Source organism: Leptonotus elevatus, chromosome 15, assembly GCF_054856555.1.
Source record: "Leptonotus elevatus isolate MCC_2025b chromosome 15, RoL_Lele_1.0, whole genome shotgun sequence".
NCBI lineage: Eukaryota > Metazoa > Chordata > Actinopteri > Syngnathiformes > Syngnathidae > Leptonotus > Leptonotus elevatus.
Genome location: NC_141253.1, coordinates 11,184,488 through 11,202,728, shown reverse-complemented (window position 1 = coordinate 11,202,728; position 18,241 = coordinate 11,184,488). Strand labels below are relative to the sequence as shown.

The 18,241-nt window shown below is 38.9% G+C and overlaps 2 protein-coding genes across 3 annotated transcripts; one reads left to right on the top strand and one right to left on the bottom strand.

Annotated features, from left to right (window-relative positions):
• Positions 1-763: 763 nt before the first annotated feature.
• Positions 764-8,345, bottom strand: LOC147161909 (inactive phospholipid phosphatase 7-like). Its single transcript, XM_086096934.1, has 2 exons — positions 7,415-8,345; positions 764-3,471 (listed from the first exon to the last, which is right to left on the bottom strand). The coding sequence occupies exons 1-2, from the start codon at positions 7,899-7,901 to the stop codon at positions 3,083-3,085; spliced, it is 876 nt and encodes a 291-aa protein (XP_085953060.1). The 5' UTR covers positions 7,902-8,345; the 3' UTR covers positions 764-3,082.
• Positions 8,346-9,727: 1,382 nt separating this feature from the next.
• On the top strand, positions 9,728-17,458 carry fam78ab (family with sequence similarity 78 member Ab). 2 transcript variants are annotated; one of them, XM_086097594.1, is made up of 3 exons: positions 9,728-10,039; positions 10,318-10,637; positions 16,089-17,458. In XM_086097594.1, exons 2-3 carry the CDS (start codon positions 10,375-10,377, stop codon positions 16,612-16,614), a joined length of 789 nt encoding a protein of 262 aa, XP_085953720.1. In that variant the 5' UTR covers positions 9,728-10,039; positions 10,318-10,374; the 3' UTR covers positions 16,615-17,458. The 2 variants fall into 2 exon arrangements, with proteins under 2 accessions (XP_085953720.1, XP_085953719.1); XM_086097593.1 differs by having other exon boundaries at positions 10,185-10,637.
• The last annotated feature ends 783 nt before the right edge of the window (positions 17,459-18,241 follow it).

Genomic DNA, 18,241 nt, shown 5'->3' with positions numbered 1-18,241 from the left:
TTTTTATTACGGCGTCCAGTGATACATAGTCTGTATCATAAACTAATGTCGGATGCCCGGCGGAGTACAAATGAATGTGTATAGAAATATTTAAGCGGCACGTGCTATTACGTTAATGTCACAAAGCAACCTTTGAATGAAATGAGGTAAAAAAGGACCCGTGTTAACATGTCAATTCCGCTAGAGGGAGACATTGTTCTCTGTAAACACTCGCTTGTTTTAACTGTCTCTACTTGCTGGGAAACCTTTTTCTCACCCTCACTGAAAATATATGCATGGATGATACAACGTAAAAAATAAAATAAATGAATATATATATATATATATATATATATATATATATATAATGAAAGTGTTGAGACGACTAGCTTGTAGGAGAATGTGCAAAAATGTTCACGTTTTCATTTATGATCAGTATTAATGTCCCAAACAGATTCCCACAAATGACTACAATATTGCACTAAGCAGTGACAATGTGTTGTGAGTTCTTCATATGCTCGAGACACAACAGCACAAGAGTGTAGCGTCTGTGAGGACCAAAAACACGCACAAGAAACTCAAGGCGCGAGCTCTTCACGAGACCTTGATTGGGGGGGAGGAGGGGTCAGCACCAGACGGTGTAATGTGAACAGAATGAGTGGTGAGTTTTCTGTTCTGCTGTTACATTCTCGTCATTTCCTGTCAGGGTGTCTTATGTCGCCACACAGGAAACATCGACGCTCGTTGCAGGCAACATCAGAAACCACAGCGAAGACGCCTCCCACCGACTTTTCTGCATCTTTTGTTTATTAACGAGATGGCTGTGAGAAAAACAGTAAAAACGCATCTTACCTGTACAGAACAAACTTCGACCATGGGCGCGCCATTATTTCAGCCCGTTTTGCTACATTCAGCCGTATAAAGAGCAGAAAACAAAAATATTGTTTCCAAATAATATGTTATGCGAACATGCACAACAATTGTGGAGCTTTGCTTTAATAAACAGTTCATTCAGCCCTTTAGTCCATGAGCACAATATTGCCAAATATGAATGACTGAAATGAAGGAACATGAATAAAACTAAAGAAAAAGATGAATGACAGAGCCGATTGGAAAAGGATTCAGACAGCAGAGTGTTTTATAAACAATACAGTGCAATGGTGATGGGAACAAATAAATACAATCTGAACCTCAGGAGGTTTATGAAATATTTGTCAAATATTAAAACGTTCTCATAAATCAATGCAAATAATAAATAAAAAGAAAAGAAAAGAAAAGCCAATGTCACCTCATTTTCCATATTATAATATTCAATACATTACAATAACAAAGTTGTATTTTTTCAGGTGCATGATTATGCTCATAACGCTAACAATAATATATAAATTATAATTGTACAACTTAAACATCGTAACCTTAAAAACAAGACTTATTTCCTTAAGTTTTAATTATTATTGTGGCTTATTATAAATGTATCAATATTTTAAAAACAGATTTATTTATTTTAACTGAGAAGTTTACCGAATAAAAAAAAGTTAGTTTAATCATTTTCTGGGGTTCAAAATTGAGACAACCTTGTCATTATTTCCATAGTGTTTCCTTTCCATAGAGTATAGCGATATTTCTATATTTTTTGGTTACAGTATACTTACTATAATGCCCTTGCATATGGGAAAGGAGGGCCACAGTCGATACGAGGCCGAAAGAGCAGTAAAACGCATATAACCAACGAGCAGACTCATGCAGTTGGCTACATACGTAATGCCTATTACGCTGGGCGTAACTAATTACACACGCTGGCTCACATGCCACCCCACCAAGCCCCGCCTCTTAAAGGCACATATCTAACGAACAGTCACTATGATACGTAAAAAAAAAAATCTATACATTTTATGCTTGCAATTTTTGGTGTTCAAGTATGTGTGCCATCTTGTGGCATTTTTGTCATCAAATTATTTTCAAGTGAGCTGAGGAGCTTCATGTTTTTCTGATAAAATTAGGTTTTAGCTGCCATCTGGTGGCATTTTTTCAGGAAATTGCTTTTAAGTGAGTTGAGGAGGTTCAAGTTAAAATTTTTATTTTTTTAAATAAAAGTAATTTTTGGCTGCATTTTTGTCATCAAACTCTGTTGAAGTGAGTTGAGGAGCTTCATTATATATATAAAAAAAAAAAAGAAGTAGTTTTTGTCAGGCATTTTGTGGCATTTTTGACATCAAACTATGTTGAACTGAGTTGAGGATAGTCAAGTTAAAAACATTTTTTTTTTAAATAAAAGTAATTTTTGGCTGCATTTTTGTCATCAAACTGTTGAAGTGAGTTGAGGAGCTTCATTATATATATATATAATAAAAAAAAAAAAGAGTAGTTTTTGTCAGCCATTTTGTGGCATTTTTTACATCAAACTATGTTGATGTGAGTCGAGGAGCTTCAAAGTTGGATAAAAGTAGTTTTTGTCTGCCATTTTGTGACATTTTTGCCACCAACTATGCTGAAGTGAGTTAATGGGCTTCCCGTTTTTTTGTTTTGTTTGTTTTTTGATAGAAGTCGTTTTTGGCTGCTACGTTTGCTATCAAACTATGTTAAAGTGAGTTGAGGAGCTTCAAAGTTTTTTTTGTTTTGGATAAAAGAAGTTTTTGGCAGCCATTTTGTGTCATTTTTGCCATCAAACTATGTTGAAGTGAGTTGAGGATCGTCAAGTTTAAATTATTATTATTATTTTTTTAATCAAAGTAATTTTTGGCTGCCATTTTGTCATCAAACTCTACTAAAGTGAGTTAAGGAGCTTCATGTTTTTTTTTTGTTTTAAATAAAAGTAGTTTTTGGCATTTTGTAGCACTTTTGCTATCAAACTTTTTTGAGTTGAGCAACTTCATCACACCAAAGTGTTTTTGTTTTGTTTTTTGCTGCCATTCTGGGGTCAAGGACCTATGTTGAACTGATTGAGGAACTACATTTAGACAAAAAGTATGTTGGCAGTAAGAGGGCTTAAAAAAAAAAGAGAAAAGTATCCGGTATGAAATGAAAGTAACAGTACGCGTCTGTTTAAGGCCTTTTCATGCAAACCTGCATTGAGAAGCGGTGAAGTCCGAGCGCAGAAGCGCAGTCAGGAGAAGGGGCTCCAGCTGAGGGTGCCGATGGAGATGAGAGTCTGGCACGTGTTGGACGACAGCCACACCGTCTCCATCAGGCCGAAGTGGAAGAGGCCCAGGGCGAAGCCGCACAGCACGTCCGTCAGATGGTGCCTGCCCAGCAGCACGCGCGACACCCCCACCAGGACGGCCCACAGCACCAGCAGGATGCGCAGGGGCACGGCCAGGACCAGGTGAGACAGCAGGAACTTGGACACCATGGCGGCGCGGCTGGCGTGCGCCGCCGGGAAGGCGTACGTGTCCATGGCCACGCGGTCCAGGAAGCCCGGCGATATCTCCCACGGTCCTTTGCGCTTCACCAGCCGCTGCACGCCCGCCACAGTCAGCACGTCCACGATCAGCGCTGCCGCGAAACATACAAATACGGTGCTACTTGGTTTCATCACATTCACTTCAAGTTGGTGTCAACAAATATTTTGTGGCGCCCTAACTTGTGGGTTTAGGACTAGTGTGCACTCAAACCACTTAAATCATGTAATTAATGGAAACGCCATGAATCTCAAACCCTCATAAAACACAAACAGAATTTTTTATAACCGTTTTTTTTTTTAAATAAAAAAAACTAGCACTCAAAGGAACTGTATTGTACTTTATAGTCATAAGAAATTGAATATTTGAATATCGAGGTCATGCATTTATTCAATGGGAATCCTTCTTGGCCACCAGGGGGCAGTATAACACATACATAATAAATACACCAAGAAGACAGTCGCAACTACAGCGTAGTAATAAGCCGCAGTAATATTTAGGGCACGACTGACATATTTTGTTGTTTTTTAGGCCAATGTTAATTCTGATTGCAGATTACAATTCTGACAAACGATGAATCAACCTAAAAAACAATTTTTTTTTAATCTAATGAATAAAAACACTTCTTTTTTGGTCCCTTAATGTTCACAACAGTAAAGATATGAATTTCCGACAAAACTGTTTTACTAGTTTCGTTATTCCATCAATGCGTTGGGTGTTAGCATTCAGCTAGCAGAGTTTTGTAAGGTAAAGTTCTGTGGTTTGGTTAAATATACATACTCTTTATTTTATATTTGAATTAAAATAAACTTCAACTAGTAGTAGACAAACAGTTTGAAGCATCTTTCTGTGAAAATTTGAAAAACTTAAATACTTTTTGTATTTAAAGTAAAAACATTCAATGTACTTTGTGTATGAAAGTAAAAGTATATGCTGTACATAATAAAAATAAGTCAAAGTACTTCATGTTTTAAAGTCAAAATTAGCAGAGGGAAGTAAAAGTATGCATTCTAAATAAATAAGTAAAAGTATGCAACTGGTCAATGTACAAAGCCATGTCAGACAAATGGAGGCGATGCAGCACATGTAGCTTAGCAACATTAGCTTTGAGTGCGCAGAGCAGATGTTTCTTTTTTTAGCTGCACCAAAATAGCACAGGCACTAATAACCACGTGGCCATTTTGAAAGTAACCCGTCAGCTGTCTGACATGTTAGCATTTCTCCCACTAGCATGTATACGGTGCATGACATACCGCTACTTACTGGACATTAGGCACACCTTAACGTCTCAGGTGTGACGTTTGTCTTTATGATTTATTTATTCATTATAATTAACGATTGAAGCTAAACACCGGATCCACACTTGAGAATCTAAAGCAGTGGAAAAAAAGTAACTTCCTTGGTGGAGGTAATAACTCACTTGTAAAAAATCAAGCCAGTGCCCACGCTAGCACAAAGTCCTTGTCCACACACTGGCTGTTGAGTCAGTATTATTCCACATTTGTCTGCGTGACGTGCGTGCACTCATGGCCGACAACGAGGCGCTCTAAAGCAGCCCCGCCAGGGCAAAGTCCTTGTCAGAACGCTTGACTACCAAGCCTCCTTGCTAATCCACCTCGCTCTGACTTACGTGCAAGCACTCATGGTAGACAACGAGGCACTCTAAAGCAACCATGTCAGCGCAAAATCGGACTACAACTCTCTTGTTATTCCACCTTTCTCTGTGACCTGCACACACTCATAGCTTACTACGGGGCACTCTCAAGTGGCCACACCAGGTGACTATAAGAAGGGAAGATGCAATTGCGCTGGATAACCGCTGATGCAGACAAAGGAGGGGTTTAGTGGGGGAGGGGTTACTCATGGTCAGACTGATTTGTATTATTACAACGGATGATGTATCTTAAGACTTGTATGCCAGTAAGGAATGTTTAAATTGCCTGTCCAGTTAATAAAGATTCTGCAATGGTGACAGTTTGACCCTGGAACAGATTAATTTGATTTCCATTACAGTATTCACAATGGGTGGGAATTTTTTATTTTTTTTAAGGTGTTAATCTGCTCTGCCAGCAGTTTTGGTGCCAGGCTGCTTGTGTGGATTTGGGTCCTTAAACAAGCTTCGTACTGTGCAGTCTCACCAAAAAAAAAAAAAAAAAACTGCGGCAAGGAGGATCAACACATTCATGTAAAAATAACGCCGCCTGACCTAATAGTTTAGTTTTTGAAACAAAAGCAGTGGAGGTGATAATGATGGGAACGAGCACGTCAAGGTCTCCTCTCACAGTCATGTCGTCGTTTTGTTGTTGAGGATAATAAGGAGTGTGTTGTCTTATGAGGAACACAATCATCTTAACATCTTTGTTTTTCTTTGATAATGGCAAAAACAAAACAAAATAACAACACAAGTGTCGGCGCAAAGGCACAGATTGGCCTCCAATCAGAGAGCCGTGTTGCTCCATTCAGCAGATTTGTCAAGCTCTCGCCTCACTAATCTGTTTTTGCCTCCACACTACAAAGGAGCATTTGGGCCACGTTGGGAGAAGAAATCATGATTGCAACCAGAGAGGGTGAAATGCAAAAAAACAAAAAACAAGCCAAATCTCATGAGACTATAGGTTTAGAATTACAACAATAAATAGCACAGTTATAATATTACAGGGAAGGGAAAATACTCAACTTTATGAGAATAATTTCATCATTTTATGAGAAAAGAACCATGATTTTAGGACAATACATTGTTGTATGTTATACATGACTAACATTCAAACTATCAAGAGATTAAAGTCTTACTATTTTGAGAAAAAGCTGCAATTTCATGAGAATAAAATTGTAATACGAGTTGAAATTTGAGGAATCAAGTCAAAACGATGAGAATGAAAGCAAAAGCAAAAAAAAGGCGTAATTGGATGAGAATTAAGGCATGATATTATTAGGGGGAAAAAGGCAACACACACAGCTTCAACGCATCATCAAGTCCATTCCATAGTTTTACACCCAAATCTGAAACACATCTGTATTTAACGTTGGTCCTCACGTCACATGTTTCAAACATAAAGAAACCCCTTAAATGATCGTTTCCTTCGCTTTATTCAAAGAAATTGGGAATACAAGCAGGTCGGCTATTTTTGGCTATTTACTGCACGAAAAAGCATTTCCAGTGTTTTCAAATAGACAATATCCATACATTTTTAAATACCAGATCCTATATATAATTCATTAATTGATGCTCTGTAGCCAACCTAATTCACTTTTGTGCATAATTGGGTCAATATTTGATTTATATACATTTCCCCAAACTTGAGCACAATATGACACGTGAGGTAAACAAATAGAAGAGTACAATATACGAAGACCTTATAGCCTCGATGTAGAAAATGGAAATGAACATTCCTAAATATTCATGAGTTGTGCAATGGTTTTTTTCAGTTCCTAATATATGCGACTTAAAGTTTACGTTTTTCCTTCCTTGTGTTGAGATGAGGAAGGGAAATCGGAGTTTGTTCATTTTGGTTGTAAATGACGAGTTAATTCAATATAAAGATTTTCCTCAAGTACTTGCATTGATTTGCAAGCAAGGAGCAAAATACACGCGAAGCAAAAAATATGAACATTTTGCTGTAAGTGTGTATGCTTAAGCAACAGGTATTGGAACATTAATGGTGCAGCAACACACAGACAGACAATGTATTCGTTATCCTTTGCAAAAAAATTATATTAATGCAGTTTAGTGGAGAGCGACTTTGTCTGTGCTTTATGATGCACAATTTATTTAATCATTGATATCTTATTTATGTTATTCCTGATTCCAATCGTGTATTAATTATTAAAAACACATGACAAAATATTGTTGGTGCCACTGGAACGGATTAAGGGCAATGTCATTCATTTCACTGGGGACAGACGGTTCAAGATGCAGGTGTTTTAATTAAAGAGCTTGCGCACAGAACTAATTAGACTTGTATGTCAAGGAGGAATTTCCATATTCAACCTCGCTGTCCTTTCCAACTTTTCGCAAGTGCCCATTGAGCGTCACTCACCCAGCAGCAGGTTGACGAGCACCTCCTGGCCGGCCAGCGTGTTGCTGCGCGTGAGACACACGACGGTGCCGACGATCCAGGTGAGGCCGTGCCCGGTGAGAGCCAGCAGATTGACCATGGAGCGCCAGCCGCCCCACGACGACCACACGTGCGCGCACACGCTCATGCGCTTGGACAGGCTGATGTCGATGGCGAGCAGCGAGCTCTTGGCGATGCCTTTGAACGACGGGTTGAGCTGCATGCAGTCCTCCTCGGGCAGCCGCTGCTGGGCCGCCTCGCCGGCTTCCTCGCTCGACTGGCTCGCCTGGCTCGCCTGGCTGCGGATGGAGCTGGAGCGCCTCGGTCCGGCTCCGCCGCCTCCTCCGCCACCGCCGCGGCTCTCCGGGGGCCCCCCGCCTCTCAGTGGCTGACTAAGCGACATGAACTCGGGTCTGTTCAGCACGTTGTTCCGCTCCCGAGCCCTGGGTTTCACGCTGGTTCCGGGCATGTTTTGATTAGACCTCTTCTCAGCCCGACATGCAACAGTGAAAATGGCTAATAATAACCCCCTCCCCCGCTTTCCTCCCTTCCTGCTGTGCCCTTAACAGATATATTTAGAGCGGGCGGAATGTGCAGTGGCCATGCTCGTCCGTGGTGGAGGTAATCCGACCTGAGAGCGACATTTCACACTTCTACATAAGCAACAACGTGCATCGCGACCACTAACGGGACGCTGTTTACTTCCGGGTATGCGCAAAGAAAATGCGCAACAACAATCAATCGTAACCCAAACAATGGTGTCTGTTAAATCGCGTCCTCTACGCAAGTGACGTAGCGGTTCGACGCAAACGGTTGATTCCAGGTCAGATGCGCACTGGAAAGGAAAGAAAGGCGTTCTCCAAGGTGCTTAATAAAGGGGAAAGAAAAATACCTAATTTATTCTATTAGAAAAATGTAATATAATTTATGTATGTAGGCTATAATTGAAAAAGTCGTTATTAAACATTACAATGTATAGGCCTATATTTGAGGCGTTGGGGGTAAACAAAAAACAAACAAAAAGGGTTGTCTAGTTTGTCATTAGCCAATGGAGCAGATATGATGGCAACTTGTGCACTCTGCCTAGCAACAAGCGACTACTAAGCAGAAAGAAACTCAAGGAACTCTGTTCATTACACATCTGCTAGCTTGTTTTTATTTTTTTTTAAGTCACATTAACGTTATAAGTTTTATATATGATAATGAAATAATTACAAGAATTAAATTGTATTGTTACAACAATAAGTCACAATATATATCACGTTGTAATTACATGCGATTAAAGCGGGCACATTGCAGCTAAAACGTTATAATCTTATAAGAATAAGGTGGTTGTGTTACAGGTAAAAAAATATATACTTTGAGAATTTTTTTTCCATTTTTAAGCTATAGTCAAAGTAGTTCATGAAAAAAGTACGATAAACATTTTTTATGATAGCTGTCAAAAATACATATATTTTTTTAATAAAGTCGAAATAAGATAAGCAAAAAAGTTATAATTGTAGTATAAAATGTTATAAGAAAAAAAGTAGTGTAAAAATAAAAACGTAATAATTCAATGAAAATAAAATATGTATTTTACGAAAATAAAGTGGCAGAAGAAAAAATCTAGGGGTAAATGCGGTTACAATTTCAGTAAATAGTGTGAAAAGTATTTATGTACGAAAAAAAATAAACACTCAAATTTTGTAAGAAATAAAGTTAATAGTAATAAGTTTAGTTAACCATATTAAAAAAACTAATTGAAGTAATAATTTCATGAGAATAAAGTGATATTACGGAGAAAACAATACATTTACTAAAGTTGTAATATTACAAAAAATATTTAATATTACTGAAAACAAGTTTTAAATATATATTTTTTAAGGAAAAGGGGGCAGTTCTATTCGAATGAAATCAAAATAAGTTGCGTTCTAATATGAAAATAAAATTGTAGGTTTTTATGAGACCAAAATAATACATATAGAGTAATATTTTTTTTTATGTGAATAAAACGTCGACGTTACATGAAAAAACAACAACGAATTACCCTATAGGAGACACGTTTCTACTTAGTTTAAAGTTTTAAAACAAGACAGGAAAAGTGGAGTACTTTTACAAGAGTTGCGGTCTACATCGACTAGATATATTTTGTTTGTAATTTTATGAGAATTTGGGGGTCCCCTTACAAGAAAAACATCAAATAAAGCGTCCGTGACGGTAAGCGCTTGCTTGTGCCTACGTTTCCCAGCGTGCCCCGCACTCACACCCGGAAGTGACGTGAAAAAGCTCATTATAAAGTCGTTTGGCAGCGACTGGCTTGGCTGAGTAGTGGGAGACCAACGAGCCGGTGAACCTGCTCAAGCCGCCGCGCTGCGACGACTCGGACCCAAACGCCTCTTCCTCAAATTCGTCTTCTTTCCAGCTCGGTGACAGCTCCCACCGTGGACATTTAATTAGCAATTGTTGGAAGATAGATTGAAATAGGTGCCAAGGTGGATGATGCGAGTGTTGGTCGCGAACGCGCAGCTGCTGTTGTTGCTTCTAATTCTTATTCTTTCTGCGTTGGAAATGAGTAGCATGGACGGAATGATATTTCAACGTTATCAGCATCATACATGAGAAAAGGTACGCTTCATTTGTATTTTTTTTTGCATTTCATGAGTTGACTGAACCAAGTGAGGATTAAAAGGACACCAACCGGCAGCTGCAGATTTGAAGACTTTTTTTTCTTTCCTTAAAATTGACGCCAAATTGATGATTATTATTCTAGTTGTAACCTGCATTTAACTCCCACGCAACGTGAGCGCAAGCGTTGGAAAAGTTTTTCCCGATACCTTCTACCATCTCCGACCCTGCGGCCGGTGACTTGTGCCGCCGTCCCGATGCGTCTCCCCCCTACGCAGGCGCTCCCGTGGATCGTTTTGTGGACCGTCGTCGAGTGGCTCCCGGATGCGAGCGCCATGGGCTGCCTCCAGAGCATCGCGTGCAAGCCCAAAACCTTCCGGGACGGCGTGGCGGTGCTGCAGGTGAACGCGTCCATCGACTCGAACCCGACCAGCATTGACGAGTCGTCCGCCGTCATTCTGCGCTACCGCACGCCGTACTTCCGAGCCCAGGCCCTGGTGCTGGTGCCGCCGGTGGCCGCCAACGAGACGTGGACCGTCGGATGGATCCAAGCCTGCAACCACATGGAGTTTTATAACACCTATGGCAGCAAAGGGATGTGAGTATCCAAAAATCTAGCCAGCTATCATCCTGGAGTACAGAATTAATTGTGACCAACTGCGACAGGTTCATCGATGCTCAAATTGGGGTACTCGAGCTCACTCTAGTGGTACTTCAAAGAATGACAGTCCAGTTCAGTTGTATTTAACTTTTTAGTACCCGTTCACTACATTTTGTTTTAGAGTTCAACTATGCATAATAATGTTACAGTGACTCGATTAGTATTATTTTTCATGAACACTTAGACTGTTGTACTTTAATGTTGGTCATTAAAACGCATTCACTGCCATTGACGCCTATAAACGTCAAAAATTAATTTGAACTATTTCTATAAGTTTAATATTTTGTTCCACTTTTGTTAACAAGAGTATGAAAACCGAGACTTTTAAATCTTTTTTTTTTTAAAGAAAATATTGTTAAAAATTAGGGGCGGCAGGCAATTAAATTTTTTAATTGTAATTAATCGCATGACTTTAATAGTTAACTCACAATTAATCACACATTTTATATCTGTTCTAAATGTACAATAAATGTTTTTCTAGGTTTTCATACCCTTGTTAATAAAAGTGGGGAAACAAATGTTAAACTAATAGAAATAGTACAAATTAATTTTTGACGTCTATAGCCGTCAATGGCAGTGAATGAGTTAAGATGTTTAGAGCGCTGGGAACAACTTTGTTAGAATATGACAAACATTTTAGCATTTGTAAACGAGGCTAGGGTAAAATTAACAAAAATGTTTGCAGTTTCATCATGGGACCAGCAACATTTTTGCACAAAGTTACGCAATGATGTACTGCATAAAAAGTGCCCAAAAAATCGATTTTAATTTTTTTTTTCCCAATAGCACACCAGCAGCATTTACGCCGACTCGTGCAATTTCACATCCTCATTTCGTCAACTTAGTTCTTCTAAAATAATGGGCCTGACAAGTGTCTCAACAGAACATTATTATTATTATTTTGCCGTACGAGAACAAAGTGTAATTGTACATCCACTACAGTAGGTGGCAGTGGCGATCTTATTCAGTCTTATGAATGTCCATACTGTTTGGGCCCTAGCTTTCAACAGCATTACAGATATCCCAAAATTGAATTGTACTTTTCTTAAAGTGAGCAAAAAAATAATAAAAAATCAAAAATGTACTTTTGTGGCTGTTTCGGGTCAAATTCGGTGTGCTAAAATTGATCTTCGATTCACTAGCATATGTTTAAGCAAGGAGAGCAGTGGTCATTGCGCGACTCTTGAAACGGTCAATGTCATAAATGTATGTTTTTATGACACAGTGGTAATAATGCTCAAGATGAAGCTTGAAACATTCCTGCGAACAAGAACATCCACAATTGTATTTTTTTTATTCTTTTTTGTTTTGTTTATTAATTTAATTCCACAAGAACATGCTCCAGAGTCATTGTGCGACTCTCAAAAACCACATTGGAAATAGACAGTAATTATTACATGTGCATGACAAATGATCACTATACAAGGATCACTTATGTGCTTGCAGTGAGGGCCACTAAAACGCGCTCATTGGTGTTGTAGAAGCCATTTTGTGCTCTCTTGAAAGTGAGGAACAAATGCGACATCCTGAATGGGGCGACCACAAGTGGGCTGAGAAATGAGAATATGCTTTTTTCTTTTCTTTTTTTATCTTCACGCTTCGCATCAGGCCCAGCGAAGCGCTGCACGTCCAAGATTAGAGACGCACGTTCCTCCCACGCAAAACACACACACACACACACGAGATGCACGTGTCAAAACTAATTATCCTCCAATTGCAAATGAATTAATTTGTTTTGTTGCTCGTTATAGTGATCACTTTTATTGCTAAATTTAAGTTTATTGTTCAGGATGATTTTTTTGTTTTTTGTGCGTGAGACTTTTTAAATTTTTATTTTAGCGGCTTGACACTTCTTGCACAACATGGCTGCGGCCAGAGAAGAGCTGCTTTACAAAAGCACAGTCAGTGTTGCTAAATTTGAGATGTTTCCGGTACATGCTGCAGGCCGCAAACATAAGTCTTGAAACACTCAACACAAAAACATTTAATTAAACATATATGATTGATTGAGATAACACAAACATATTGTATGGTACAGTAAGTGTCAATCCCTCTGTGTTTAAACAATCTTTTTTTTCAATCTAACTTATTTCACAATATAAATCATTAACATTGCCCAAATATGTATACAGTATTATAAAATGAATCAACTGCCATTATCAGTAGAGTTTGAAAACAGGATTACAGAGGATGACTTCCGGGTTTGAGGTCTTCTTTAAAATTTACACCATATCAGAGTAACTTGTGTTGCACCATCTAGTGGTCGAGTATAGGATTACACCCAGAATAGACAACATTTAACTTGTAAATAGTAGGGGTGTGCCAAAAAATAGATTCTCATAAGAATCACGATTCTCATTTAGTATGAATCAGAATCGATTTTAAATGTCCCAAAATCGATTTTATTTAAATTATTTTATAGTGTCTTGCCTTTGTCTGTTTGTGCCTTTATTTGGAGCGCTGTTCATGTTGTACCCGGTTTGGCCACTGAGGGGCAGTGTGGTTCCACGCGGTCTAATATACTGTTAAGTTGTAGCCACATTAGAGAGTAGAAGGAAAAAGTCACGATCAAGTTATTCCAATAAAAGTTGTTTTTTTGCAGTGTGGAGCCGTTCTGAGTGATAAAAGTGCCGCGAGTAGCGCGCTAATTAGCATTAGCGAGTCAGACTGGAGCAGATAATTACAATTCCTTGCACATCTATAGATTGAAGCAAAAATCAGTGTCAATCAAATCATTCTGCATCAAAAATCGATTATGGCCCGAATCGCACACCCAAAAATCGTAATCGAATCGTGAGACATTCAAAGATTCCCACCCTAGGTAATATTAACCGTATAAAAAACAAAACAAAAAAAACACAACTGAAAAATATGCTACTTTTTACTCACACTAGAAATTTTATTGCAATATTTTGACTTTATTCCTGTAAAATTACCCCCCCCCCCCCCCCCGCATGTAATATTACATTTTCCTAGAAAAATAAGACTTTACTCCAACCTACTGCAGGTTGAAAACATTTGTAATAATAGTTCTAAAAATAATGACAAAACCAGCTGCAGAAAGTCATAGCGACTTAAGTATTAGTATGTAACATACACGGATGTAACAGATACTCGCTCTATAGACAGAAATACACTATATATATAGACGCTGTCTGCAATGTACACATCCTCTTTCTTTCTTTGCAATGTTTGCAGAGGCAACTCCCCTTTTTGTGAATTTTTTGTTGTTGAAGCCTCGTGTAGGCAAATGAGTTGAAACAAGACACAGATATTGAAACATGACAGGCTTCTTGAGTTTCACACCGGATTTGGTGGATCACTCCAGTTCAAATTAATTTGACTCTGGAATCTGAATTCACAACAAATTCAATGCGTTTGCTCATATCTCCAAGGCAGAATTCATACGAAGGGGGGCGGAGAACGCGCTGTATTTATTTTGGCGGCATGTGTTGGAGAGGATTAAACGAGTTTTCATATGCGCACGGGCAGTGACGATCACACACACGCGAGCAATTGTCATGCCTGACGTGATAATGTGGCCCCGCGGCACAAACGTGGACGTGAGGCGGGCAGGAAGTCATGTGGCTGATGCTCACGCATCTCTTCGCTGCTTTTTTTCCCCCCTTCATGCATTTTTGGATTATTATTATTAAACAGTGTCACTGGTATATTAACTGCAAATAAGGACAGGCAACTCTTAAAGGGAGGCCTTTATTTAAAAAGAACATTACAAGAGAATAGCTGTATTTTTCGACTATTAAATTATGAAAATGGTTAAAAAATGTTGTTCCAAATTGCACAAATGACTATTCAGGAAAAATACTGATGAGTGTATTGGGCTATTAAACACACTTGGAACAATACGAAACAATGTCGGAGCCATCAATTTACATAAATTGATATTAATTACTTGGCTCTGTAGGTGCTGCTGTTTTGCAACAGAGTTCAAATGGTATTGACAGTTAGCCATTTAATTTTGATGGATGAACACAGAGTCTATAAAACAGAAATAATTATAGGTACCCGTTTTTTTTTTGGTATTGATGTGGTGCCAAATATACCAAAGGTTCGAGACGAACATCGCGACGTATCGTCAGTTGAGCAACACTATTTTGGAGCTTTGGAATAATTGGAGACAGTCACAAGAAGGAGTCATGCATTTTAATTAATCAACAGTGACAGAACCCCCTTGAACTTTGCTTTTCTTTGTGTTTGGGCCATTTCAACGCACTGTGACAATTGATATTAGCCTCCTCCCGAGCATATTTTCAGTTGTGCTGTACCAGGTTTCAAACTGAATATCGAAAAGCTGATTTTTAGCTCACTGTTCAAACATAGCAACAGGCTTGCTAGAAGTTCATTTTCCGGTTACCGTCAAGGTTATTTGAGTTAACGAAAACTAAAATTTAATAAACAATTTCGTTATTGAAAAAAAAAGAGAAGCTTTTTAAAAAAACGAAAACAAACCGAAACTAAATTTTATAATTATAGTGAACATGTCCTTCATTTTCATCTTTGGTAATTAATGTAATGCATGAGCCTTTCGGTATGATTGTAAACAGATACATTTTTAATATGAACCGGAATAAGGACGTTTGAAAGTGGGTCACGCAGAAATGACGTCATCTAGCAGCAGCCAATAGAAAAGCACCGTCAAATGACGTTGCTCCTCGGCAATCATTTTTCATGCTTGACTTTTGGCTCCAATGGCTCGGCTTGCCTGCTTTTTCCATTTAACTCAGCCGGCAACATTAGGTAAAAAAATGTGTTACTTTTCTAATTTTACCATGGTGTTTTTTTTTTTTACTAATACTGCAGCTAACTAAAACTAAGCAAAAATTCATTTGAACTATATTCGTTTCACATTTTTTTCCACTTTTGTTAAGAGTATGAAAACCTAGAATTGTTTTATTGTGCATTTATAACAGATATAAAATTTGTGATGAATCGATTAATTACAATAAAAAAAATGTTATCGTCTGACGCCCCTCATTTTTTATAATCTTTTCTTTTGTTAATTAGGGGCTTTAGGTGATTATAATTTTTAATTGTAATTAATCACGACTTCACAAATTTTATATCTGTTCTAAATATACAATAACATTGTTCATACTCTTAACAAAAGTGGAAAAAATGTGAAACTAATAGTTCAAATTCATTTTTGACGTCTTTAATCGTCAATGGCAGTGAATGAGTTAAGCTAACAGTATGTTTTTTCTCTTCCATTAACACTTCCAATTCCATCACTTCAAACTTAATTTTGCACTTTCCATGGTGATAACCCATCACAGCTAACATGCAATCCCACTAATTGGGATCTTTTAGCCAATCCGTCTTGTATTCAAGTTCGCAAAGTGACTTTACCTGGTTCCGTCCGTCTTCCAGGTCGAGTTGGGAGCTCCCCGACCTCCGCAACGGCAGCATCCAGGCCATCAGTGACTCGGACGGCGTCAACTACCCCTGGTACGGAAACACCACGGAGACGTACACCATCGTGGGCCCCACGCGGAGGGACAGCAAGTTCACCGTCAGCATGAACGACAACTTCAAACCCAGCATCACCTGGGGCGTGCCGGTCAGCGACAGCAACGTGGCCGAGCTCACCGCCATCCGCCGCGACCAGAGCTTCACCACCTGGCTGGTGGCCATCAACCGGGCCACGGCCGAGACGGTGGTCATGCAGACGGTGCGCTGGAAGATGCGCCTGCGCATCCGCGTGGACCCGGGAAAGCCCCTGGGTCAGCGGGCCATCCTCCTGGAGCCCGCGGCCCAGGAGCAGCCGCAGGTCCTGGGCGAGAACGAGAGCATCCCGCCCAACGCCATGGTCAAGCCCAACGCCAACGACGCCCAGATGCTCATGTGGCGTCCTCAGGAGGGAGACCCCGTGGTGGTCATCCCACCCAGATACTGACCGCGCACACCTTTCATACCCAATTAGGATCATCTTTTGCCCCTTTCACACCGCCGAAAAGCCAGTGTTTTTAATGCCTTTTTTAAATATTTATTTTGGGATAAAAATAACCCAATCTTAGGTCAATTTAACCCAACTTGTGAAGTTATTCAATTAAGTGGCTCGGATTCAGCCATTTTGATGAGTGTCTGTGAAAGCGGGTTAATTGCCCCTTTTGGTCTTCCTCTTCTCTGTTGCTGTGAAGATAACATCATTATTATTATTATGATTTTATTTTTGAACGAGAAGTTTAAAAACTGGACTGAACAACCACAACCTTTCTACCTTCAAGCTGGCTCACTGTGCTAAAAAGGAAATCACAGATTTCAATTGAGCTATTTTGTGTGGATTTACCATGATTATGCAGATTTTGTGCACGTGTGTTTTTATTTATAGGCTGGAAGAGTGCATTTTTGTCTTTTGTTGTGTGACACACTCCATGCTGCCTTACTTGTTCGCCACGCTCTGCTCCGTCCAAACCCTTTTAGCCTTAAAACAAAGCGCAATGCAGCATTTTTTGCCCCGTCGTTCCCCCGTTCTTGCTTTCATGAGTCAAAGTCTTGGCCAAGACTCTAAAAGGCTTATGCTTTGAAAAAAAAACAAAAAAACTTTTTTTGCAATATGTTCAATGACAAAGAGCAGCCGTTAATGTAGCAAAACGTGCTTCCCCTGCTTGTTTTTTTAACATGTTGGCAAAAATGTTCACAAAGTTAAAGCAAAAAGATATTACGAGCAATGTTTTTGTTACTACTGTTTTTGTAATGTGTATTACAAATAAAATCTATTATTTATTATTACTACGAAACTATTTTTAACATTACTGAGTATGTTTGCTTACTGTGCAATCTATGTTGCTGGGAATGGAAACGCATGCAAAGCTACATAAAATTACTCAATGTCAGACGGCGGCCGATACACTAGTACAGATACCTTGGATTGGTACTACAACTTACGATGTTAAAAAAAATACTACTTTTCGTTGAAAATATAAGACTCAAATATAAAATATATATATAAAAATGGAATATTACTTTAGCATGAAAATATAGGCTACTTCTATAAAAAAAAAATGCATTGACTTATTTTCAAAATATGATTTTATCCTGTTACGACTTCAACTGATATTTTTTCACAGAATTACAATTTTCACACAGAATTAATTTGGTAACTTTTTAATTTTCATGTACAATTAATACCTTGAAATACAAATTTTTCCACTTGTCACCTGTGCTGAAGAAGTAGGTAACGACCAATCATGGCTCAGTTTGCTGACCAAACCCAAAAAACAGGTGAGCCGTGATTGGTGATGTCATGTAAAGTTATTAATTGTACAAGAAAAATAATGAAGCTCTCAAATTCATTCTGGACAAAATATCAACTTTTTACTGCTGAAAATGTCTCAATGAGTCAGATGGATTTCTGCTATATTTCCGCTCCATTGTAAACACAACAAACCCTCAGTCCATTGACGCTGCCAGGCCGTATTAGCATGATTGTGTAACACGCTCACGCATGGCTGGGTGAGATTCACGCTGACTCAAAGGCCATCCTGGTGAAGAGGGGTTAAGAAAAGAAGAGCTAGCGGGGG

Excerpts from the sequence above, each read along its gene's own strand:
- fam78ab (XM_086097593.1), top strand. The coding sequence starts at position 10,297 with ATGCGTCTCCCCCCTACGCAGGCGCTCCCGTGGATCGTTTTGTGGACC. Across the intron at positions 10,638-16,088 it reads ACCTATGGCAGCAAAGGGAT|GTCGAGTTGGGAGCTCCCCG; the intron begins GTGAGTATCCAA and ends TCCGTCTTCCAG.
- LOC147161909 (XM_086096934.1), bottom strand. The coding sequence starts at position 7,901 with ATGCCCGGAACCAGCGTGAAACCCAGGGCTCGGGAGCGGAACAACGTG. Across the intron at positions 3,472-7,414 it reads GCTCGTCAACCTGCTGCTGG|CGCTGATCGTGGACGTGCTG; the intron begins GTGAGTGACGCT and ends GTTTCGCGGCAG.